The 26,283-nt window shown below is 37.4% G+C and overlaps 1 protein-coding gene across 1 annotated transcript in view; it reads right to left on the reverse strand.

Moving 5' to 3' along the window:
• Positions 1-20,368, reverse strand: part of NKAIN2 (Na+/K+ transporting ATPase interacting 2) — a 285,258-nt gene extending 264,890 nt beyond the window's left edge. Inside the window, exons 1-2 of the mRNA XM_010585858.1 lie at positions 20,345-20,368; positions 19,823-19,960 (exon numbers count right to left, since the gene is read on the reverse strand). Of these exons, the coding sequence (XP_010584160.1) occupies positions 19,823-19,960; positions 20,345-20,368 (162 nt within the window). The remainder of the gene's footprint in view (positions 1-19,822; positions 19,961-20,344) is intronic.
• Positions 20,369-26,283: the final 5,915 nt, after the last annotated feature.

Below are 26,283 nucleotides of genomic sequence, written 5' to 3' on the forward strand. Positions count from 1 at the left end.
AAAGAAATGCAAACTGTCCTCCCATTCAAGTAATAGCAGGGTCTGCCTGTGACTACCTTGGTAGATTTCAATGAGATGGGAAGCATTAAATGTTATCATTACCTAGTGTAAGACCTCACTGGAAAAAAACAAATGCAAACCAGCACAAAATCCCCCCCAGGATACTTAACAAAGCTGGCCCTCTCCCATTACGCAAAAAGATTTGACATTTCAGATTTGTTTTCGAAGTGTATTGGAGAGAAAAAAATACAAAACACTTAAAAACTTATCAACTAAGCAGAAGTCATCAAAAACAGACAATAGCCTTATAATACAGCACCAGCACAGGACGTGTAGGAGCAGTTCAGAGCCTACAGAACCTTAAATCCTCTTCCCTCAATGTCAGATGAGCAGTCACTAATGTATCAAGTTATTCTGCTTTCACCTACCACCCTCCCCACATAGCTAGATTTGAAATATCTTGGCAGAAAGTAATTAATTGTCAAAACAAATATATTTCCATGTCAAATTTTAATTGTAATAAAATTAGGCTTCTAGCAATAGCAACAAACCAATTGAAAAATGCTAGTGAATGTGAGCTACTTTGTTTTTATCATGAGGTAAACTCATGATTGACTTAGTAAAGTCAACTGCAGCTTGAAGCATTCTTATCTTGGATTTCACAGAGAGGCTACTGTAAGCAAATGCTAATCACTAATGTTAATAAATGCCAGTTTCTGTGAAAATGTACATTACTGGTAGAGAAAGCAAACTGTCATATTGATTGGGCTAAACCTGGATAGATATTAAAGTTGATATTGGACTTCTGAGTTAAGTGTTTTGCAAGCACAGAAACATACTGAAATATTTTGTCATTCAAATAATGGGAAAATACTTACATACTATTAGGCAACACATTAAAAAATAGCGTCACTCCAACATACTGTTCTTTAATGTACCCTTAACTCCCTGGGAGTCTGTGACTGGAGCACTCCAGAGCTCTCATCACTAAGCCAATATTTTGCAGCTCATCTCATCACCATAGTTTTAATGGTCTGAGGAATATGTATATGTGAAATTTAGGGACTCTAGTGATTTGTCTGGAATATGTATGTATAAGACTATATTCAGATGTGGAACTGGAATCAGTCAATTCAACATGCACACCACCCTATCTAAACAGGGCTCGAAGCAAATTAGCAGGGAATAACCTGGCCTTAGGAAGTAGTAATTATGCCAAGGAAACAGACAAGTCAAAACAAAAATAAAAAAATAAACTGGCTATCCAGTTTTGTTTGTAGAGATAGGAATAAAAACTTGAATTTCCAAAATACAACAACGGAAGATGTGGAAAAATGTTGAAAACCTGCTTTCCTTTATCCTAGGGACTTGTTTTGCCCAATAGATGTAGTAAGAAAGTCAGACTGAGATACAAAGGCTAATAAGAGCATTAAAAGGAACTTAGAAAAACTGAAAAGGCACAAAAAGCTCTCAGAGTTGAACCTTGGAGGGATAATTTTTACAGATAGGTTAACTAGAGCATGGGTCCATAAGCAGCAGAACTGTGCAGACTCCCTTTTTGAGAAGAGGAACTGAGCACAGAATTTGCACCACAGCTAAGTCCAGGAGCCCAGAGGTGGCAGAGTATCTAATTATTGCCCAGACACAGCACACGTTAAGGAACACAAGATCTAATATAGGGACCTAAGTTATATGAATGGCAAGGAGAGAGCATTCAGCAAGGTTTGTAAGTACTAAATGAAGGTTTTCTATAAAGAAGCAAGGTCAAGAATAATACAGTGTGATTAAGTCCATATACTATTTTGTTTGCTTTGAAGACAAGAAAATTTTACTCTAACATTTCTGTAAGTCTCTTTTTATTCTAGGAACAGTTCCTATTTTGAAATCATGAGGCACAAGTATGGATAGACTTCCTACAGAGAAAGAAATAACTGCTGATAACATTAAATAATTTAGGAAAACATTCATATACTTTACAGTAAATAACAAGATTTTTTTAATTTGGTCTTTATGATTTTGTTCTTTTCTCTCCTACTTGAAAAGGTACTGCTTAAATATAAAGCCTGTTGCAAAATCTGTTAGCCCTACTAATATTTTTTAGCATTTTAATTTGCCTACAGTGTAAATATCTTATGTTTAGTTTCTTTTTCTGAAAGATAATTTGAATACTTTTTAAGAACTTATGAACTGTTCACTGATCCCACAATTATTGTCTTCACAACCATTTTTCAGTTGGCTGTTTTGTGCTTTATGTTACTGCAATGTTTTGCCTGTCCCTTTTTATTGACGATAAAATCAGGTATGGAATAGCCATCCCTTTGTATCCAGATGAAGCAGGAATATTGGAAAAACCCATGACACTGATTATTTTAGCCAACCTATCTCTTTGAAGAGAGCCACAACCACTCAGTATAAACCAGTTAAGTAGGATAAGATTTAATTTTTAAAACACTTAGGTAAATAGATTTCCAATTGGTAACTTCTGAAAATGAATAATTTTGACGACAGGACATTTCTAGTTTTTCAAACTATCCTTGTCAGGTTGGTTAACTTATCTATACAGGTTCATTCAGCATTCAGAGAATTTAAACAATATCCTGTCCACATGACGTTTACACAAGGCATACTAGTACAACTGAAAATTTTAAGAAAAGCCCAGGTTCTCCATGAGTAACTCCATAGCAAGTTCACATTGTTTTTAAGCATGCTTCTTGCCTGAAAGCCTATGTGCTTTACAAAAGGATTTTTCTTCTTTTGAAAGGTGCTATTCTGGGTACGCTCGTCTGAGCGTGCAGAGCAGCGACTGGATTGCCAGGGGGTCTACGCAGCCCCTGAGCAATGGCCAGGAGAACATGGATACCTGGCCCCAGCAGAGTACGGGTCTCAGCATCAGCTAGAGCTCAGGATCACTCTGCTGACACACAGAGAGAAAACCCCAACTCCTCTGAAGACAATAAAAAAATCCTCATTGATTTCAATGTTGCCAGCACGCACTTGGCACCTCTCTTTCCCAGATGGCAGAAAGGGATAAATCTGAGTGTCCTGTCTTCTCTCCCACCAGTGGAATGAAGACCAGTCTTATGGGGAAGGCAACATTGTATATAAAATCTCCAGTCATTGTCATGCATGAACATACATAATACTACCCTGACTTAATCACACCTCTGTAGCTCCTACAGACTCTCAGCAATATGGTTTGTACACAAATCCTCCTACCATGCAGTCACATCTTTTAAAGTGCAATTGAGTCCAAATAACAGCATATAAGGATTAAGACTTCTTCACCTCATTTCATAAGCATTTTGCTAGCTTTTATGTCATCTGACATACAGACTTTACCTTCAAGTCCAAAAAGGATGTCAGTGGCTGTGCTTCAGACGTTGCAGTCATATTATGTAACTTATTATAACTTCAATCTTACATTAATTACTATTTTTCACATCAGGATTAAGACACAAAAATAAATATGTCTTAACCACTAGCGTGGCTACTGCATTTCAATGGTCAAGTCTCCAGAGTGGAATTGTTTATTTACAGTTGTGTACAGTGTATGCCTTTTCTTAGGTCAGGCCTTTTGAGGCCTTTTAGTCAATGACATGCGAGTTCTTTTTTTTATCCTGTGACACTCCGTAAGTTGAGAGCGGACTGGATTTTGTTTCCAATTTGCATTTTGTTTGACATTATACATTTCTACACTTTGATTAGAGATTGCACCTACTAAACTAGAACATTGATTCCTGAATTTCTGTTGTAAATCTAACTCCTGTGCAGAACCTCGAATAGACCCAAATATCAGTTTTAGGTCTCTGAAAAATATATGCAGTTTTGTTTATTCATAGTCTTATCTGCATCTGAGCTGAAATGTAGACTGTTGACCAGTGCCCATTGTTGTGGTTTAAGCCCAGCCGGTAACAAAGCACCACGCAACCGCTCGCTCACTTGCCCCCCACCCCGGCCCCGGTGGGATGAGAAGAAAATATAAAGGCAGGCTCGTGGGTCGAGACAAGGACAGGGAGGGATCACTCCCCACTTACAGTCACGTGCAAAAGACGGGTTCAGCTTGGGGAAGAAACAAAATCAATTTAATTTACAAGTCAAATTGAAACAAGGCTATTAGGAAGTAAAACCCAACCCTAGAACAGGTTCCCCCCAGCCCTCCCGCCTTCCCGCCTCAGCCCCACTCCCGGTTCTCTCTCCCCAGGGGAACAGGGGCTGGGGGCTGGGGGCGGTTCCTCACCCCTTGTCTCTGCTGCTCCTTCCTCCTCAGGGGGAGGAGGACTCCGCACTCGGCCCCTGCTCCGCCGTGGGGTCCGTCCCTCCCGCAGGAGACAGCCCTTCACCAACTGCTCCAGCGTGGGTCCTTTCTCTGGGCTGCAGTTCCTCACAAACTTCCCTGGCGCGGGTCCTTTCTGTGGGCTGATCTTCAGTCACACAGTGAAGCCTCCAGCACGGGCTTTCCTATGGAGTCACGGCCATTTTGGGGGGCCTCTACTCCCCCACTCCCCTCACATATCCTCTCACATCCCAATCCCCTCTCTGCTGCAGGTTCCCCCTCTTAACTCTGTTCAGGTGTTACCGCCGTCGCTGAGGGGCTCGGCCTGGGCCAGCGGCGTGTCCGGCTGGAGCCGGGGGAGCTTCGAGCAGCTTCTCCCAGGAGCCGGCCCTGCGGGCCCTACCCTGCTACCAGAAAAAAACCTGCGCCACACAAACACATAACACCCATTTTCGGAATTTTTGTGGCCGTAAGTAAAACTGTACATTTTTACAATCAGTTATGCTAGAATTCAATTATTGAGTGGTAAAAAGTCAGTGTCAATAAAGCCATCTCAAAGAGACTTCTGACACAGAAACAGCAACGTATCTTAGAAACAGACACGTATCAAAAAGTCTGCTTATTCACTGTGTCTATAGTTATGTGACTTTATCAATGACATCTTTATGAGGGCAAAGCACTGTCAATCAACCTAAGACATGCAGGCAAAACCACTAATATTGCTAATAATTAAATTTATTACGAGGGTAAGTCTCTCAAGACAGAAATTGTATCTAATTTTTTTTACAGAATACAGCACATCAAGGCAAAATCCAAAATTGGCTTAACTAACAGAGTAAGCAGTGTAGAACCCAGAACCTTTGTACCAGTTATATCACCAAAACCATTTCAAATCTATGAATAGGTATATCAAGACGACTAAAGACAGAAGATTGCTCTTCTTCCTTCACAGAAATTAGGTAAAACCAAACTCATAACTAAAACCAGAGACACAATTGTTTCAACATTAAATTTCAAACAGGAACTTGCTCTTCAGGCAGATGCATAATTAAGGTGAAATATGCAGAGTGCCCAGTGCCACAGGCTATGAGTAACTTTTTGTGTTTTATACATGATACAAAAGTTTTGAAGATTACTTTAGATCTAGACTAGAAATGCCAAACTGCTTAATAGAAAACAGTTAAAATAAAACGTCCCACCTTAAAATTCATGATTTTATTTTCAGATTTATCACCGATTCAAAACATACAAGAACAAAAACATGGCTGAAATAATTGTGCTTCTTTATGCATTAGTTACAGAATGCTATCCTTTAACAAAAATTTTTACCCAAGGACCAACACCTAGGCTCTTCCTAAAGCTGGTGATTTAATTAACCTGGAAACCTCTGTAGTTATTTCTAATAAGTGATGTATTTTTCTGGTTGGACAGTAAACCCACCACGGCTAAATGTTAAATTTTTTTAAGCCATAAGGTAATGAAAAGCAAAACCACACATTGGTCTCAGAGCAGAAGCACCACAGAATCTTGAAGTGGCTTATTGGCTGAATAAAGTAGCATGAAAACCAAAACTGGGTATGTCTGTACTCACCCAAAATTGATACTGAAATCAATGAAAACAGCAGTAGCACTTCATAAAATAAATAAATAAATAAATTAAAATCTGATGAACAGTATGATTGGAAATGGCTAAGAAAGTGCAGCTAGGAACCAAACTGAGCAGCAGCACCACTGGTAGCTCAAACTGGTATAGAGGGAATCATAGTGTTTACTTGTAAAACTACAATGTTACTTTACTAGACTTGTTTAAAAGTAAAATTTATATTAATATGCAAAATTCTGTCCTTAGAGGCATTTATAATTCAAATCACACCTGCTGAGTTCACAGCACATAAAATGCTGCTTCACTATCATCTTTAGTATTTTAAATTTATTTATTATTTATACTTAAGTTTATCCAACATGAATGTATGTAGCATTAACATCTATGCCCAAATATACACAATAACCCATAAAAACAAACTGCAAATAAATAGTGCCCTTGACAGCTAAATTATAGAAATAGGGAGCAATGGAAATTTTGTAACATGTTTAATAGTGTATTTTGCAGCTGTACTCATTGTTTATCTTGCCTTTTAGTGTCATTCAGAAAATGTATCTTCATTGGTAATGGTATTCATAGCAACAGGCAAAGCTTGAAAAAAGTAGTGTGTCCCTTGTCTTGTGGCGCTTCAGGAGCTGAAAATCATAATGAAAACATTAAAAACTGAAAAAGGTAAGTACAGACGAGAAGAGAGAAACACGTCTGCAGTTCTGAAATGGAGATTTGTGACAAGGAGATTTACAGAATTATTTTTATGAAGGTTCTTGCTCAGAAGGCAAAAGAAAAAGCCACATTTGGAATGACTGAAGAAAATCATCTCTATCTTCTCTCAAAATTGGAAATGGTGATTTGTAAATGAATAGACTAGTACAGCTCTGTGTGATTCTCAATGCGCCTTTCCTGAAGCATAACCTCAGGGTGACAATGAAACTCACAAAAGAAGAGAATCAGTCACATTGCCTAGAAAAAACTCTTGGAAATAAAGATAAGGACGGACTCCACGTACTGGCAGGTCATCCTGTGCAGAGATGTAAAACAACTATGACTAAAGTCAGCTTCGTGTGAATGACTGAGATTGCCTAAATCTCAAATCAGTTGACCAAAACAAGAACTAGGTTTCAGTGCAATGTATTGGTAAATACTGTTAGACAGACTTAATTTAATTTAAAACGGACAGCTTTGTTTTAGCTACATGCAGCACAATGCCATTTTAAATATATGTGTGGAGATTAGTGGCTGAATCAAGGTGAAGAGACTAGAGGAAGACATAGACAGAAGTACAGAAAGTGCTGGAATCAAAAGAGGAGTAGCAGCAGAGCTGTTGTTACGTGACTTTAACTCCAGAAAAAGCTCTGAACCTGCAGCCTGTTGCGAGGAGAGGCAACGGAGCAGAGGAATGTGAGACTTGGGTAGGTAGTTTGGACTAGAGGCAATGTTTCCTGTTCTTTTCTAATGCTTATCTCATTGTGGTGTAAGCTGTTAATTAAAATATATTAATCTCTTCCTGGAAGGAGTGCAACTACGGGTCTCAGTCACCATCGTAACAGCCACTGAGTCTGACAAAAGAGTTATCGTAAAGACAGCTTGAGGCATTGGCAGACTCTTCCCTTGGTGAGAAAGATACTGTCCAAAGACTGCTTTATTATTCTTTTTTTTCTTACAGAAGTATTCCACGCTGTTAAGTAGCTGTGATCCCAATCTTTATTCCTAGACTTCATAGAGAGTTTGGGGCATCTCTATGTTTGCATGATGTAGTGGATAAAGCACTGGCTTGTAACTTGAAAAAAATTGATTCATGTGTTGATCTGTCACAGCCTTTCCTCTGGTACTCAGAAAACGTCTCAGTCTTTTAGTGTTTCAGTTCCCACTTTGTAAAGCAGTGGGGGGAGTACTTCCCTACTTCAGTAGTGTGACACAAGGACAGAGGCATCAAAAGCTCTGAGGTGGACAGATACTCCATGAATGCATGCTATAAACACGTACAAGATAAAAAGATAGAGCTCTAACCTCTTAGACAAGCTAATGTCAGCAGTAATTGATATATGCCAGGCAGAAAAATACTAAATAAACAGTGTGGAAATCCACAGTAACAGGTATAGCAGCAACTGTGGGAAATACAAAGAAATCTGATTACTCTAGATAAAGAGAAATATTTGGCACTGAACTACAGAGGTCATCTCAGAGCAGTGGAAATGTTACCTTACCCTCGCCTGATTTTTAATTATCTCTAGCTGGCCAGAGCTATTGGGTGTTTGAGAGAATTTTAATGCTTTCAACTGCAGTTTAGGTAGCCGTAGCAAAACTCATGGATTTTCTCTCTAATCTCTTCCTCTGAGTATCTGTTAAAGACATCATCAGCTAAGTCATTCATTCGCCATGCCTTTTATAGTATTCCAACTACAAAGTGCCAATTAGGCATTATTTTAACAGACAGGGTTGCTAGTTCTTAAAAAAAAAACCAAAAAAAACCACAAAAAACCTGTAGAATAAACCCTACTTGTCATTATAGTGACAAACCAGAAGATCTAGTCTAAAGAAAGAGAAAATGAAATGTAGGAACTTCATGTTTTGGCACATTTCCAGGGATTCTGTTAGTGAGCTCTCTGGTTTGAATGAAAAGAAAATACCGTATTTGTTATATGTTATTTGCAGTTCTACACAGTACTCCTCAGTGGAGACTCCCTGGAAAACCGCCTTCCTTCTCTGTGGAATGGATGAGGGAGAGACATTTTGAACGGCTACTTTTTAAATGTGAATACAATTCACTGAAAGGGGATAAAAGCATTAGGAAAGGATGAATGTAGCTGAATTCTACACTAGTTAAACCTGCTATGAAACTAATAATTAAGGATTTAAATTAAAATTATCAGACAGCATCATGCACTGAACAGGTTCTGCATAAAATTTCCTGGAAATCAATGCTGTACTTCATTAAATGATGCAAATTATAATCTTTCATCTTCTAATACTCAACATATATATCACTTTAAAAAATATTATTAGCTAAGTATCTTTAAAAGGATTTGTTACAATGGAAAACTTACAAAACAGTCTGAAAATTAATGAAAATCCATCTCAATCTAAAAGAAAACAAAACTCCAAGCAGAACTGTTGTTGAAGTAAACTCTGTCCTGGAGTCTTGTCCAGGGTGCCTTTCACCATATTTTCTGAAAACATCTCAAATTAGTTTTCAAGATTCAGTGGCTCTAAGAACCTAAAAGATTTCATGCTCAAATAAATGAGAAGAGTTTATAGTGTTTTCAAAATGTTTACTATTTAAAAGACCTCTTGGAGTCTGACAGCTTCTCACTCAATTATCTACAATGAAACTCCAGAGGGCTGGTACACTTTTTTGCTTTAGAACTCTGTTTTCTGACAGTAGGGGACTATTGAAAAAGTAATGTCTTATACACAACTTAGAGGAATCAGAGACTTAAGATGACTTAGCTGGGATCATTTCTCTTTTATGTCTTGACTAGTTCTCTGATCAACAGTTTTTTGTTGTGGGTTTGGTTTTGTTTTTTTTTTTTTTCCCCATTGTGCTTCCCTAGAGCTGGTAGACTAACTGTCTGGGTACTCTTTAATCTTGAAAGAATATTTTACACTTTCTTAAGAAGAAGTTGGGTCAGGTTTTCTGAACACAGAAGAAATTTCCTTTTCATAATTTCCTTTAGTTTAATCCTTTTGTACCTCAATGCCTCACACACATGTTCCAATGAAGAGAGCAGATGAAAGTAGTCAACTTTACTCAGACAATTTCTATGAAAAAAAAAAAATAATTACTTTGTGTGGTCTTTATTCGAAATACTATGAAAATTTTAAAGTCAAGAGCCAAAAAAAGGCAGAAAATGCAGGAGAAATTTACTGTAGGCTACCTTCTTTCATCTACTTCCATTTAGTCAAGACAGGTGCACTCTGCATAATATTATACTGGAAGTGATTCTCCAACATATCTGCCCAAGGCTCAGCTGAATCTCAAGGGCTGGAGAATTTGAGATCTGTTGAGATATCTTGCAAGGTATCAAAATATTTCTAAAAGTCAAAATCAAAACCCCAGTGTAATCAAAGCCTAGACTAGCTTTCTGGACTGATTATCAGGTACAAAAGCAGACCATCTGTTTTAACTGATATTTAATATTCTGTCAATAAACTAAGCAATAAGCATAAAGAAAGAATGACTTTTTGACCATTGGAATACTTAAGCTTTTCTTTGTTCAAATTCTGTATGCATGCAAGGCGTTAGACTCAAAATTTGGATTAGTCGAACCCCTACAGCTATGACATTGACCAGCTAGCTATTCACTAACTTCTACTCCCTTCACATTCCCACCTCTACCATAAAGAAGCCTAGATTCAGTTTCAAAAGTAAACTGCTGAGCCTGTCCTTTTAAATATAAATGAAAAGCACATTTAAATCCACAACATACTAAAATCTAATCTTTTAACACAACAGCAGCAAAAGCACTCTATTAAACAGCATACCTCCCTGTGAATTGAAATCCCTTTCAGCAAATGTTGTTTAAAGTCCAAAGGGCAGTCTTCTACTTACATCCCTACTGATTTTTCACAGCATCTACCAGAAGTGAGCAAAACTCTCCAATAAAGCACCAGTTAGCAAAGTTTACAAAGGTCATTCTCATGGAGGTAGCATCCAGTAGTGAAAGGACAGACTATAAAAAGAATCCCAAACTCTACTCTTCTGTGACATCCAAATTGTTATCAGTAATCTTTTATAAGAATTTTTAGGAGAAAAAGTTGTAATAACATGCTCTTGCTCCAGGTGTTTCTGAACACAGAGATATTTCAGAAAACACTGATAAGATCTGAAAGAGGATTACTGAAAAGTTGACTAGGACAAAGGATCTTTTTAGGAATGTGATCTTCAACAAACAGCAAGCATCCCTTAATCAAACTATTTAGTATAAATTCTGTAATGAAAATAATGTTGGTGATTTCGAATACTTATCGTGGGAAGTGCTAAGCAGAATTCTCGTTTCATGGCATGGTAAGCATTTCATGAAAGTGCCCCTATGCAGTAATTACTATACCATAAAATGCCAGTGCTTCATTTAGTATCGATTAATCTGGCATAATGAAAATGAAACCATGAATGGAACTTGGGGTTAATTCAGGTTAAGGTGGATTCTCCAGCACTGTAATAGTCTTAATTCATGTTATGATTTGGAGCTTTACCGGAGTGTCCCAAAAATGGTTCTGCAATACTCATTTTCATGGTTTAGTAGTGCTCTTTTAAGTTTTCTGGTTTTATTCTGTACTTGTTTTGTTTGTCCTCATACTCTTGGTCATGCACTTTGCTCTTCAAAACTTTTTCTTACTTCTATACAATCATACGCTGTATTATAATTTTAGCAATTTTCTTTTTTAATTTACTTCATCAGACACGAACTCACACAGTGACATTAATTTTAGTTAACCATCTTTACTAAGTAGCTATATGAGTGTGCTGTTTCTTCTTTGCTTTGTCTCCTTTTTAATTTGGGAGTCTCTGGGGATCCTAAACTATGATCAAGATTTTAGTTCCCATTTTTCACCATGATGAGGATTAGTAATAAATGTTTGTTTCTTGATATTTTCTGAGGCACAGTGACCACTAATATTTTAGTCACTATTATTTGATGACTCAGATATAATTATTTTTTAACAAACTCATCTGATTTACTTTCCACTGAAGGCAAACTTTCTATGTGACTAATTTTTAATCAATGGCCCCAAGAATAAAATGAGTAAGCACTGAGGAACTATTTTGTTAAAGTTTGGCCTGACTGAGCATTTGTTCTATTTGGGTGTAGACAGATCTTTCCATAATGAACACTTTGTGGGATGCTATTATCTCCTTGATCTTGTGTAGTTTGTATTTTCTGAATCCTTTTGATCTTTCTGATTGAAAGCGTAATGGTAGTGTGCTTATATTACTGTGACTTGAAACTACTGGATGAGTACCTCCACTTACTCCTTACCAAGTGTAAGAACTTTATATACATACATGCATTTCCCAAATAAAATAGCTATTCTGTCCTCCCTGTTTAAGGTACACGCTCACTATATAGTGCTTCATTTCTGGAATTCTATTTGAGGAAACTACTATTCTGTCAACATTCTCTTTTATTGCTTGTCATTGGGACACCTTTCTTTTTTGTTCTAACTTTTCCAGTGGGTATATATACATTTGGATTATCTCTGACTTTTTAGCCATTATTTAAGTTTTTACTGACACAGATTTTCCTACTAACATGGAAATACAACCTCTGTGGTCACACACTTCCTGGTTTTGATCTGGCCGGTAAGTACTAAAATACAAATCAACTTGCGTCATGATATTTTCAGCCTGACTGGAACCAATAAATCCTGGAAATTTTACACCAAGAACAGCATGGATAATGAAAAATGTTTCCTACAAGTACCATTTCCAATTTTAAGTGGATTTACTTCAGTCTTGTTCAGCTTACTTTCTGGTTAACATTCAGCAAAGATTTTAGTAAATATAGTGACAGAATATCCTAAAAAAATAATCATTCTGTTGCTAGTATTAGTGATACTTGCAGAAAAGAAATTCTGTTTTTTCAAACACATTTGTGCTAGAAACATGAGTTTAAGAGGCTGGTCTTCTTTGAAAGATAAGTAGATATAATATCTATTTATTTATACAGCTATTTTATTGCTTAATTTACAATTAAAATTACCAGAAATCTAGGCTGAGTATTAGCAATATTGTATTCAGTAACTGAATACATTGAAAGAGCATAGATACAAACTACAGAATAAACATTCACATTCATTATTATCCATGGCAAACTACTGAATCAAGGAACAAACTGAAGAATATGATTATGTGTGCTTGAACGACATGTTAGCAAACAAAACATCTTGCCAATGGCACATTTTGAAACAGAATCAGTATCCTGATTCACAGTCTCCTGTGACAGCCAACAGACAAAGCTGCTACTAAAATGTTCAAGGTCTTTATTTACTTAATTGTACTTACAGTATTATTGGGCATTAGCTCAAAACGACTATGCAGAAGATTATTGCTTATGTCCCCAAATTATCATTTGCTCTGAAAAGTTGTGTAGAGCATAGAAGTATTTTTTGTGACTATGTACCTCCTTCTATAACTAAATGTCTACATTTTAGTTGCAACATAATAAATCATCCAATAAGTACAATTAAGGTGAAGCAATGAATCATTTGTCTCAGAATGGAGACAAAGTACTTCATGAGAAGCCCCGTTATAGAGAGCAGTCTCAGGCAGGAGTTTGACTTCATAGACTTCAAGAACTTTGTGCCTTGCAGGCTGACCAGAATGTACAATGACCATTCCATTTAATTTCGTTCTCCTCTTTATTAAATGGGTCTCTCTCTCTATTTTTTTCCCAACAGCTATAAAGAAAGCAGAAGTAAAATATATTTTTTAATAATTCCTGTATTGAGCTTGAGTACACACACTTTCTTATTTTAAATAAAACAAGAATCTGGAAAATAAATCGGATTAGGTCAATAAGGTAAATTAAACTCAGAACTCAGTTATTAAAAAATGTTAAGCATAGGAATCTTTTCTTTTAATATAAATAACTCATCAGGAAAAAGAACTGAAAACTGGTTCTCTTACAAGTTTTAGCAAAATGGTCTCCTGAAATGTCTTCTCACCAAAAATTCTGGCCAAATCATTAACTATATGGAGTCTGTCCTTAAAATTAAAAAAATTAGCTCAGAGAGCATGGCTCTAGAACTGCAGATTCCCTACTGTTCTTGGCTTTAGAGTCTTCTATGGCCTGGTTAATGTTGTTTGATAGTATCCTGGCATGTACACATGACAGATGAACTGCTGCACACTTTCATGTACTACTTTAAACATTTAAAAACCATGGAAGATACCAAATTGCAATATACATCTGAAATACCAGACGTGGTAGACTCAGGGCTACTTGTCATATAAGGCATTAAGAAGATCCCACTAGGGGTGCTGAAACGATTGACAATGACTAGTCTTTAAAAAGACATAGATCAACTCAGTTATACTCTCTGGGGCCTAATAGTTTGGCAGACTGAGGATGCTGCAAGAATCTCAGACATAAGGTAATTGCCTCTTTCTCTTTTTTAATATATATCAGCAATTATGTGTTAAGTAATGTACCAGTAATAATCTATCCTTTTCTCCCAGACTTAATGTGACCAGGTATTATCCTGTACAAGATTCTTTTTGCTCTTAAAGGTTGCAAATTTGCTCTGTGTCAAACTGAGATCCTTGTTCTCTTCTGCTAGTATATTGTGGTCTGTAGGAGTGCCTATTAAGTTCACTATTATTAGGGGGTGTTACTATCATGTTTAAGAGGAGGAAATACTAGAACAGAATAAATTAATCCCTGGGAGAATGTTAGTAACGTTATTGTCCACTGCATAATTTTTCTTCACACACAACTAAAGTCCACTTGGACTGTGCAATGAATAAGTCATTACAAGAAAATAATTTGTACAATCTCCTACTATCACAGGTTTGAAACAATGTAATTCCTTCTGGATTAAAAGTTTTCTTTCTTATTGGTATTGGGTCTTCACTATACGCTTAACACAGGAGAATTTATTCTTCAGTGCAAATGCTTTTTCACTTCCTTATCACTCTTGTTTTGTCTATAAGACTGCTCAGTAAAACCTACAGAATTGTACAAAAATTCTCTCTTTGCTGGAACTAATTCTAGAGAAAGTAAATATAACAAGTCTAGAAGGTACAAATAAACTGTGAAAATTACAGTGGAATCCACCTCCCAGACATGATTTTCCTCAAGTTCTTATATTTCAAAATTCACTTCAAAGTTTTTCTCCATCTGTTTATGTCACTGTCAAGCTCCACTAGACATTCCTTTATCTTCTTCCCATGGCAGTGAAGAAACAGACTACTTAATTTTACAGTGCTACCTCTGTAGCACTGGAGAACCATAAGGTGGGCTTCACCTGTCAGGTGCATTCCTCTGTTTGGAAAAAAGAATGACATTCAGTACAAATGGGACTTTTTGTCCTTCTTGCATATTCTGAGATTGCCTTCTAGAAATGTTAAGAAAACTGTAAAATGAGATTGCAAAGGTTTCTCATAACGCAAAAAACATCAATTCATATATGTCCTTGTTTCAGCTGGAATGGAGTTAATTGTCCTCCTAGTAGCTGGTACAGTGCTATGTTTTGAGTTCAGTATGAGAAGAATGTTGATAACACACTGATGTTTTCAGCTGTTGCTAAGTGATGTTTAGTCTAAAGTCATGGATTTTTCAGCTTCTCATGCCCAGCCAGTGAGAAAGCTGGAGGGGCACAAGAAGTTGGGATGGGACACAGCCAGGGCAGCTGACCCAAAATGGCCAACGGGGTATTCCATGTGACGTCACATCTTGTATATAAAATGGGGGGAGTGGGGGCAGGGGGATTGCTGCTTGGGGACTAACTGGGCATCAGTCAGCAGGTGGTGAGCAATTGCATTGTGCATCGCTTGTATATTCTAATCCTTTTATTAATACTATTGTCATTTTATTAGTGTTATCATTATCATTATTAGTTTCTTCTTTTCTGTTCTATTAAACCATTCTTATCTTAATCCACAAGTTTTACTTCTTTTCCCGATTCTCTCCCCCATCCCACTGGGTGGGGGGGGAGTGAATGAGTGGCTGCGTGGTGCTTAGTTGCCGACTGGGATTAAACCACGACAATATAGTGCCATTTCCTTACTCTTTTTCTTTCATAGAATCATAGAATCACAGAATAATTTGGTCAGAAGGGACCTTTAAAGATCATCTACTCCTGCCATGGGCAGGGATATCTTTCACTAGATCAGGTTTCTCAAAGCCCCATCCAACCTGATCTTGAATACTTCCAAGGATGGGGCATCCACAACTTCTCTGGGCAACCTGTTCCTTGTGTCTTGCCATCCTCATTGCAAAAATTTGCTTCCTTATGTTCAGTCTAAACGTACCCTCTTTCAGTTTAAACCTATTGTCCCTTGCCCCATCACTACAGGCCCTGGTAAAAAGTCTTTCTCCATCTTTCTTTTAAATCCCCTTTATATACTGAAAGGCTGCAATAAGGTTTCCCCAGAGCCTTCTCTTCTCCAGGCTGAACAACCCCAACTCTCTCAGCCTTTCTTCATAGAAGAGGTGTTCCATCCCTCTGACTGTTTTTGTGGCCTTCCTCTGGACCTGCTCTAACAGGTCCATGTCCTTCTCGCAATGTGGGACCCAGAGCTGGACACAGTACTCCACGTGGGATCTCAGGATAGTTGAGCAGAGGGGGAGAATCACCTCCCTCGACCTGCTGGTCACACTTCTTTTTATGCAGCCCAGGATATGGTTGGCTTTTTGGGCTGCAAGAGCACATTTATAGCTCATGTCCAATTTTTCATCCAACAGTACCCTGAAGTCCTTCTCCACAGGGCTGCTCTCAATCCGTTCATCTCTCAGTCTGTACTGATATCAGGGATTGCCCTGATCCATGTGCAGGACCTTGCACTTGGCCTTATTGAACTTCCTGAGGTTCACATGGGCCCACTCCTCAAGGCTGTCAAGGTCCCTCTGGGTGACATCCCTTCCCTCCAGCAAATCAACTGCACCACTCAGGTTGGTATTGTCTGCAAACTTGCTGAGGGTGCACTCAATCCCACTGTCTATGTTGTTGATGAAGTTATTAAATACTATTGGTCCCAGTATGGACCCCTGAGGGACTGGTTTCCATTGAGACATTGAGCCATTGAGTAAAACACTTTGGATGTGGCCATCCAGCCACTTCCTTATCCATCTAACAGTCTATCTGTCAAACCCATATATCTCTTCAATTTAGCAGCCAGAATGTTGGGGGGGCCGTATCAAAAGCCTTACAGAAGTCTAGGTAGATTATATCCATAGCTTTTCCCTTGTCTACTGATGCAGTTACTCCATTGTAGTAGGTCACTAGATTAGTCAGGAGATTAATAATCCATAGCAGAGTGAGGAATATGCACTGAGCATATCAGCACAGCTGAAATCCCTCTATAGAAGGAATGGGGAGACACTGAGCCTCCAGGCATAGCCCAACCCAGGTGAAGAGCATTGCTTCTTTCCAGAACCCTTAACAATTTGCATTGGTATTACCTTTCAGGCATTTGCATTGATGGATCCTATGATAGCACTACTAAAAACAACATTTATATCTCAGGCATTACACTGGCTAACCTTTGTTCCTACTGAAATCCTTATTCTCTGTTTCAGTATAGTGCTGTTAAGCAGTCCTTTTATCACTATTGTTTTTACAAAAAAATAGCTTACTTATTATCTTTTGAAGAGACATCTTTGAAAAGACACTCATTCCCACCCTCAGAACAGATGTTTCACCTCCTGCATCAGTTGCTCATTTGTTGGTTAATGGTTTAGGTTTACATGCAAAAATGAATGTGTTCTTTCTGAATTAAGATTAACCCCTCTGATGATATTAAACTTCAATTTCCTGTCTTCTTTGTCCACCACAACTGCTGCATCCCATGTCATTTGAACTATTTTCCAAGGCCTAAAACCACACAGTCACCTCACCCACTTCTAAACTTCCCTGTGACTCTTGCAAGTTCAAGGACACACTTTCACTTGTGGTGTCCCATCTGTCTAAAACTTATCTCCTCTTCTCCCTAAGCCACTGAATCATTTCTTTAAATCTCACCTTAAAACCTCCCTGCTCTCTTTAACCTATGATTCACAACCTCTGGAAAACATTTTTGTGATATCCTTTATGAAGCATGCACAGTAAAAAGGAAATTTATTGTAGTTCTGCTGAAGCAAGCTATACTTGAAGTACTAATGTGACTGTGGATTAAGGGTTCTGTAGAGTCCACTCAAGATAGATTGACCCTTGCAGAATCTATTGAAGTCTGAGTATTTACATCCACTCACCTAAAACCTCATAGCTACACCCTTGCAGGCTTATAGGCTGTTGTCTTTCTTGCCTTTGAACTCAACTTTACTCCTGATGTCAGACGACACCACTGAGTTTTGCCCAGCTTCAACAAGGTGCCTATTCTGGGCCCAGTGGAACTGAATAAAAGGATGCAGTTCCCTTATCTGTCCCTCCAGTGACCAGTACCATTTCCCTCATCCTGACTTTAGATGCTCTCCAAAGCGAACAGGACTAGAAATGAAAAAAATCACAGCACTCCTCTGTTGATCCAACTAAATGAAAGTTTCGTCACTGTTTCCTTATCTAAGCAGACTGTGATAAATGGCAGATACAGGTGTCTATTATAAAATCCGAGCAAGACAAACAATTTGATCTTAGATTGGTTCTATCCAATTCAATGAGAGGATGCAGGGAGGCAAACTCAGAAAGCCAGATGGGCTACACAGTGAGGGGGAGCTCTAAGAAAAGATATGTGTGAAAATTAGTAGGCTGGTGTGGCACAAACCATATCATCCAGAAACTCATGTGAATGGTACCTATTTATAAGGCTGGTATTCCTCCCCATTCACGATGTAGCATCATTGTAGCAGGTAATTTTCTATACTCCTGTTGAAAAGGCCATTTAAATCTAGCTTTTTTGTTTAGCTCAGCGAAGCATTTTATGCTCATGCTTGTTTTTATGCCTTGGAATAATCTTGGGATGGAACTTGTTACCCTTTTTATTTAACTGACACTTGCTTGAATTATGGGGTTTTATTTTCAAGCATTTTGTACTGGTCAAAGAACTAGAAATGGAAGAAGAAAGCTCCAGTTCACATTCATGTGACTCTCAGAGTTGTGACTTGAAGGAAACACTCTAAATATTTACGGCTTGCAATATATTTTTCAATGTTGATAATATATGTGTTGGAATATATTAAACTGTGTGCATGCAAAAGACATTATAAATGTGGACACACATTTTCTGCATACAGGAAATCACAGAGATAGAAACACAGACACAAATGTTAATGTATTACTGTTAGCACCACACTACTGAAATACAGATTGCAGCACAGGCGTACAAGCAAAACCTTTCTATCTCCTGAGTGATTACTGGTATATGAGGGAACAGCATAAGAGGAAACAGACTTTGCAGAAGCAGGTATATTTTCTGTGGAGTTATTTCCATTTGCCATGAAAATATGGTTGCGTACGGGCAAATCTTTTTGACTGCTGTCTGTCTCTGAAAAGTATACAAGCTTTAACTGAATTGGCAGTCAATTTTGATAGAAATATTGTTATGCAAAACTCTTTCTAACAAAAGGTGTTCTGAACGATGACTTTCAGATTTGTTATTCTTCCTTTATGGACCTACAAATGGGGAAAAAAACAAACCCAGAGTATGAAATGAGGATTTCATTAATACTGTATTGTACCAGAGAGTACAGCAATACTGTATGTGAGTCCGTGTATGAGGGGTAGCTAAGGAAAATAAATGGATTAAAAATATAAAGGTCCAAATCCTTACTTTTCTTCTGGTGCTCTCAGTCCGTTACCATCAAACCTGCATTTCTTACCATATTCTCATACTTCATTTTCAACTTTGACTATAATTTCTAGGCATAGAAAAACATAACAGATAGGCACTCCAGGAACAATGGTTCATAACAATAACAAGTAACTATAATAAATCATAGATCTGTTGGGGAGGTCCAGTGCATCTAGGAAAGTTATGACTAGCATTTATTCTAGCTCTAAATCCCTGTAATTCTAAGGATGCTGTAATTCTTTAAACTGACTTCACTTCTTGAAAGTTCATATTGTCAAGTAGTTTGTGATCATATTGACTTCAACTTTTGTAGGTTGTTACCACTTAATTATTGCAGGTGTCTCAAAAGTATAATAAGTAAATGTAAAATATTGCAGAAAAAAGTTAAACCAAGATAAGATTTCTCTTTGATTTATAAGCAGTAGAGTTTGGAATGCTTTTTTGTTGTTGTTTGTTTTTACACACACATCAAAATAAGTAAATAAAATTAAATACTCACTCCTGTTATGTAACGAGGTCTGTACTGGATAGTTCCAAATAAGCCAAGTATGACTATAATAATGTGTATAAAATTTGCCAGGATGGGTGCCCACTGATAACCAAGGAAGTCAAATATCTGCCTCTCGAGCACAGAAACCTATGATTAAAAAGAAAAAGCATAAAGAGATTAGGACAGACCAGGAAACATCTATTAGGGCTTTTCCCCTTCCCATAACCAAGATAATTGCCCTGAGTTAAAAAAAAAACAACTTCTGTCAGCAGTAAAATTAAATAAGTTTGCAATGTTTCATCTTCTTGTTTTAATGAAAGCTGCATTTCTCACCGACAGTTTACTGAGTTATATTCAGTCAGCTGAAATATTCATGTGGGCAATTCTACCGAGATACTAAACTGTTCACTAGGATGGTATGTTTGCAGGAGGAGAAACACAAATCATTTTGTTATATACACCAGCAAATGCTATAATGTTATAGGGTATCTGTGCTGAAAATAAGTGGCATGCTTATGACATCTCGGCTACTTTGCTTCCACTCAGAAACATCATCCTTCAGCCTAGTCCTGTCTCTTTATTTCCATTATTTCCCTACCTTTTGATTTTTTCTCTTCCCTCTATCCTCAGCTATCCTGTCAGTGGGCTTTTACCTGTAACCAAATGACTTTTTGACCTGGTTCTACTCATAATGACTCTAGTTTACCTCCTCCCACTGTCACAAACATCAGCTGAAGTATAAGCTGTTACCCAAGACTCTAGATACTTAATTTTAGAAAGTGAATTAAGGGACAATCTTGGGCTGTTGATGACAGTTTTCAAGCAATACCATTCCAAGCAGATAAATCAGCGGAAAAACTGCATTTCTAACAGTATCAGTAGAAATAATTTCAGAATTTCAGAAATAGTAGGTGTCTCTTAACTGGTGTTCGGATTATGTCAGAATACAGCACTGCACCCCACTCCATAGGCAGAATGGCATGTTTTGACAAAAATAATATTGATGTGAATATTAGAAGGCAATGTAATGGTGAAGTGAATTTAGACAGAAAGTGTAGGGATTTTCTGTGACACCATTCCAACAATTTCACTAACTGGAATGGTGAACAGATGAGTTTCATGAAAATTTTAATAATAAAAATGAAAAAAAATAATGATAATAATAATAATAATGACAACAACAATGCCAACATCTCACACACAAAAGAAAGAAATAAAAAGCAGTCTATTACTTCATAAAGTTTCATTAAATGACAGGTGACTATTTACTCAGTTTATATTATGCTGTGGATTAATTGAATTAGGTGTATCTGCCACACACTCCTTTCATTCAAAAATTAACACCTTTTATGATGAAGTACTAAATGAATAATTAACTACTGTTCACCACTGTTCTTGCATGATATAGCTATGGGAGAGTTTTTCAATTTTCATGCTGCAGTCCACTGCCATACCAACACTTTCTTTTTGAAATTTAGTAAGAAAGCTTGCCATTAAAAAGACAGCCTACACTTATACCAGCGTTGCAAATGTAAAGAGTGTTAATTATATAGTACTTATTGGAATATGTTGAACTTTAAGATAGGGATTGTCAAAATAACCCTGGGGAAGTTTAACAGCCATATCATTTTGAATTTGAAAGTTCAGGGTTTCATGTCAACCACTGAATTCCTCTCTACAACAAAGATTCCTTTCACACAATGCATCCCACTTAAACCCAGTCTTGGTATTTTGTCTATGATTTTATTTTACAGATTTATTGACAGAAAGAGATTCTTGTCCTACATCATCCAAGATCTTAATGAACTGATTTGTGCTACCCTACCACTCTCCCTAGCAAAGCAACATCAGAGAAGAGTTCCCAGAATCCCAAGACATAATATTCTAATGGTGACAATGTGATAAAGAAAGAAAAGGAAGGCCAAGCAGTATTCGGAACTTCATGAAATCTCAGACTGCCTGTGTTTCTAAGTTTATCATTAAGAAATATTTCCTTGACTACTGATGTAGTCAGTTATATAAAAAAGACCAACAAGTGGCATAAAGCAGAGTTATGAATGTCTGTGTGAAGTCTATTAGGGGTATCAGCAAAAGACCTGCTACACCTTAGTGCTGTTAAACAGGTAACAATGGGAAAATTCTCACTCTGAGCACAGAGCTCTTATTTTCATCAGCTAGAGTAAATGAGAATAGCAAAGCAGTAGCAAAAAGAGTACAGATTGTACTAGCTTCTAGTATAGTAATAGTAGGGATTCAGCAAGTAAAAAAATACATGGGATGATGCAAATCATTCAGCCAGTAGGAAATCATACAGCTAAGTATGCCAATTATAGAGGAAAATTGCAGGATGGTAGCTAATTATACAAAAAAGTAGAAAACCTAATATTCCTGCTGCAACTTTAAGTTAAAACTGCACTCTCATGCATCAGGCATGTTTTGTTTTGGTATTTGGGTTTGGGGTTTTTTTTGGTGAAAGACGCAGCAGTTCCACCAAAACTCGTTTATGGCGCTGTGCTAAATAAATGGATATTCTGTGCGGATCTTCACTTCCTACCTGCCTAGCTAGATGACTAGCAATTTCTTCAGTATCAAGCAACCACTGCCTCAGATTTTGTGGCCATGTTAACATTTCTGGTGCGGGGACCTACCAGAAAGCATGGCATGCAAGGCAGTGGGTAAACGTCGGCTGTGCAGAACAAGGAGACAAGTCAGCACAACCTCTGTCCCTGTGTATCTACCTCACATTTGCCATAGGCAGACTTGCTATTAGACTTCCTTCCGTCACTCCAAGAAATCAGCTGTGTGTGGGGCCTGCTGGATATGTGAAATGGCAGCATTCTGGTAGACTGTGCAGAGATAAAATGCTGCGGAAATGCAGCTGCTGTTCCTTAGAAGATCAGAAGACTGCAGCAACATGCATTGCAGACTTATCAAATGGAAAATATAGGACAGAACAAGGTCTTTATTCCCACTTCCTGCAGAGATGAAGGTGGAGAGAAAATAAAAACAACCGACAAACAAACAGAAAAATAATATGGACTTTCTACATGCAGTTACTTAAAAAAAATCTCATTGGGTCTGTGTTTCTAAAAGGGGAAAAATGAAAAGTAGGACAAAGTACAGACCAAATCTATTAAAAACAGTATTATGTAGCTTCCTCCTCTTCCACAGATGCCAGCATCAGAAGGGATTTCCTTACATATCAAGAGAAAATATAGACCTGATTTTGATTTTTTTTTTCCTTTAATTCAAAAACTTAAAATTTTTGGTTAAAAACCTGCACTTCTTTCTCCAAATTATATCCACCAGCTTCAGATGCTTAATGATGTTTCAAGGACATTACAGAGAGAACGGAAAGGACTGACAAGGAAATATTAATCTTTAAAGTCTAGGAATAGATAAAGAATTGTCCATTTTCTCTCTTCTTCTTCTGGGAACAGAGTTTAAAATGAGAACAGGAAAGAGGAAAAATGGATGCTTTGGATGAAAAGTACACTATGGTAACAAAAGAAAAAATATGTTTTAATTCAGCTCCATTTTAATAATGCAGTGAACCCAAAATTTAGGGTTATGAAGAGTCAGTTCCTAATGTTTGAAAATAAACATCCACCATTGTCTTCTTAGGCTTCCAAATAAATAAAATATCATAGACAGATTATCTTATGTAAGCACTGATAAAATTATAGAAGAGTTAAGGGTAATTGCAGAACCATTTTTACTAATGCATTGTTTTTTCCAGACTTCTGCTAACTGTTTTAAATATAAATACAAAACAAACCCAGCCTGTATACCGTCAAGTTGGAATAGCTCAAACTATTTCCAGATTCTTGTCAGAGGCCGGTTGTTAATAGGTTAACAGTGTTACTGACCTTGAGGGATCTAAGAATTGAATTTCCAGAGGATAAAGAAAACCATTTTGAGATGATCCTTAAAGTATATGATTGGACTAAAATTTCAGACAGGAACCACAAAGGAGAAACTAGTCAAAAGATGATTTATAACACAAACTCCAAAATGGAAAATGACAAAGTGCCTTTCCTCGGAAAGCTCCTTGAGAAGAAACTCAAGCACGACTTCTTCACAATGATACAGAATCACAACTTTGCACTGATATAAATTAAAGTGCACACAAGCAGGTATGTACAGCCCCCGCCAGCCAGGGCCCTCGGACAGCACAGAGGCACCCAGTACTCTGGGGTCTGGGGCAGGACCACACTCAACTGATGGACTCACCAGCTCAGTCATGGTTACAGGCTCTCAGTCCACTCCAAAGGATAAGAGAATATTAGCTTAAATCACAGTGAAGGAGAATTAAGCAACCGTGGTTTTTATCATGACTGGTGCAGGCTAAGAATGAGCTACAGAAATTAAGCTCTAATCAGTAACTCATTAAGTCCCCTCAGCTCAATTGTGTTGCATCAGATGCCCACAGCTTCTAATCATTTGCTTGTGTTTTTAAGTTAGACATATAGTTTTTTAATGACTTTCAGTTCTTGGTTCTATGGCATAGAAAGTTAAAAAGAGTCCAATAAATACAAGTATTTGGGGCCTGTGGCTTACGAAAGAATTCTAATGCTATAGCCTACCTGCATCACATACAACATACTCAGCTAACCCTCCTCCAGCGGTTTCATCATTTTGAGGCAGAATGCATATATTTGTGCCATTCCTCAGAGAGGTTCATTTAATTTTTCATCAAAATTGCAGATAGTACCCTGAGATAGAGGGCCAGGTTACTCAATGAATTTTCCGCAGTTACCCAGCAGAAAAACAGAACAATATTTTGAAAGTCAAATACATACAAAATACACCTACACATCTGCAAGTGTGCATGTGAGCCAAGTCCTTTACTGCAAGACAGCAGGGAAAGAAAAAAAGATTTGGATTTTTCTTTGTAAGAAGACAGGCAAAACTAAAATGAAGTTCTATGAAGAACTGTGGACACAATGGTGTTCTCAGCACATCTAAAAAAAACCATCACAAGCACAGGTAATTCAAGTTAAAATCAAGAAGGAATTAGTTTCCACTTGTCCATTGGTTCCTTGAAGGAATCCCATATATAATACTAAGCCCCTGTCCTTAATCCGTTTGATGCTGCTGAGAGAAGGAATAGGCCTTCACCGCACTCGATAAGAAGGTAATCATAGTTTTTAAAAAATCCTGTGTAGGACCACATCCCTGCATCATATTGTGTACAAGTGGATTTCTGCTGTGACCTACTGAGGACAACAGGGCTCTCCAGGGGTACAGAGTGTATTCTAAGTCTCAGCTGCCGCCTTCTCTAACTGAACATAGTAATAATAAAAACCTGGTAAATACAAGCTTTCTACAGTAGGTTTTCTGTTATGTAGTAATGAGAAGCAGAACTATTATCTAAATAACACTTCAGTTATTATTACTCATGACATGAAAATAAGAAAGATTCTAGCCAAAGCTGAGCTGGTGAAGCTGACAGTTGGTTTAAATAAAAATTATTTACTCTGCACTGAACATATCTTCAGGGTATTATATTCACGATTTATAAACATTTAGACTCCACCATACATACAAGGAGACCCAGTGAGTCAAACAATAACAAAATCAGAACCCTGTCTTCCAAGTACTTCCCTGAAAGAAACACCTCCTGTGTGAGGAGGCAGAAAAAAAGAGGAAATTGCTGGCAAAATGCTTGGTCAACAAGTTCTGTTTTTGCAAAATACTTTCTCCACACAAGCTATGAAACACCAATATCCATGAAAAAGAGAAATGATGGGAAAAAAATGGGGGAGGTCCCTAATTTTACACTGAATGATTTGGTATTTTTAATACTGCTTCCTAAAATGATTTTTAGAATAACCTTATCAGAACCATTTTGCTAGAATTATGATAAAAAAAACTAATTAAATAAGTGTTGCACTTAAGACATGTTGAATTTTCAAACCTGGAGCAAATACTTGAATTCACGGCAACATTTTACATAGCTACACACAGCTGTAGAGATAATTGTCTCAGATGTCTATAGTTTTTTTTACTGTACAAGACCAAATTCACCTCTGCTAATAACTCAAAAAAACCAACAAAAATTCAGAATTTGTGAAGTGTAGTAGATTTCAACATTCTTGAAGCCAGAAGAGTATTTCAGTTCATTCATTTGTCTTCAGAGCAAAGTGTTATGTACAACTGCACACTTGATCCCAATGACTAGCTTAAATTGGTTGGGTTCTTAAGTTCGTGCTACAGTGTAGATCACAAACATTAACATCATGTTATACCAAAATTTTTGCATGTGTTTTTTAAGACTGTAGACTTTCTTGTTTCTGGCTGGCCAACACTAACAAGACTTAGATATGTATCAAATCCACATTTTTTCACATGCTTGAAGGAAAATTTGAAATATCAATCACTGTTCTACCGATGAGGCTAAATATTATGAATTTAGTATTACAGCTAAAGGATCAACTTAAGTAATAGTAACTTAGAGGTGCTAAGAG

Source organism: Haliaeetus leucocephalus, unplaced genomic scaffold, assembly GCF_000737465.1.
Source record: "Haliaeetus leucocephalus isolate CR32 unplaced genomic scaffold, Haliaeetus_leucocephalus-4.0 Scaffold130, whole genome shotgun sequence".
NCBI lineage: Eukaryota > Metazoa > Chordata > Aves > Accipitriformes > Accipitridae > Haliaeetus > Haliaeetus leucocephalus.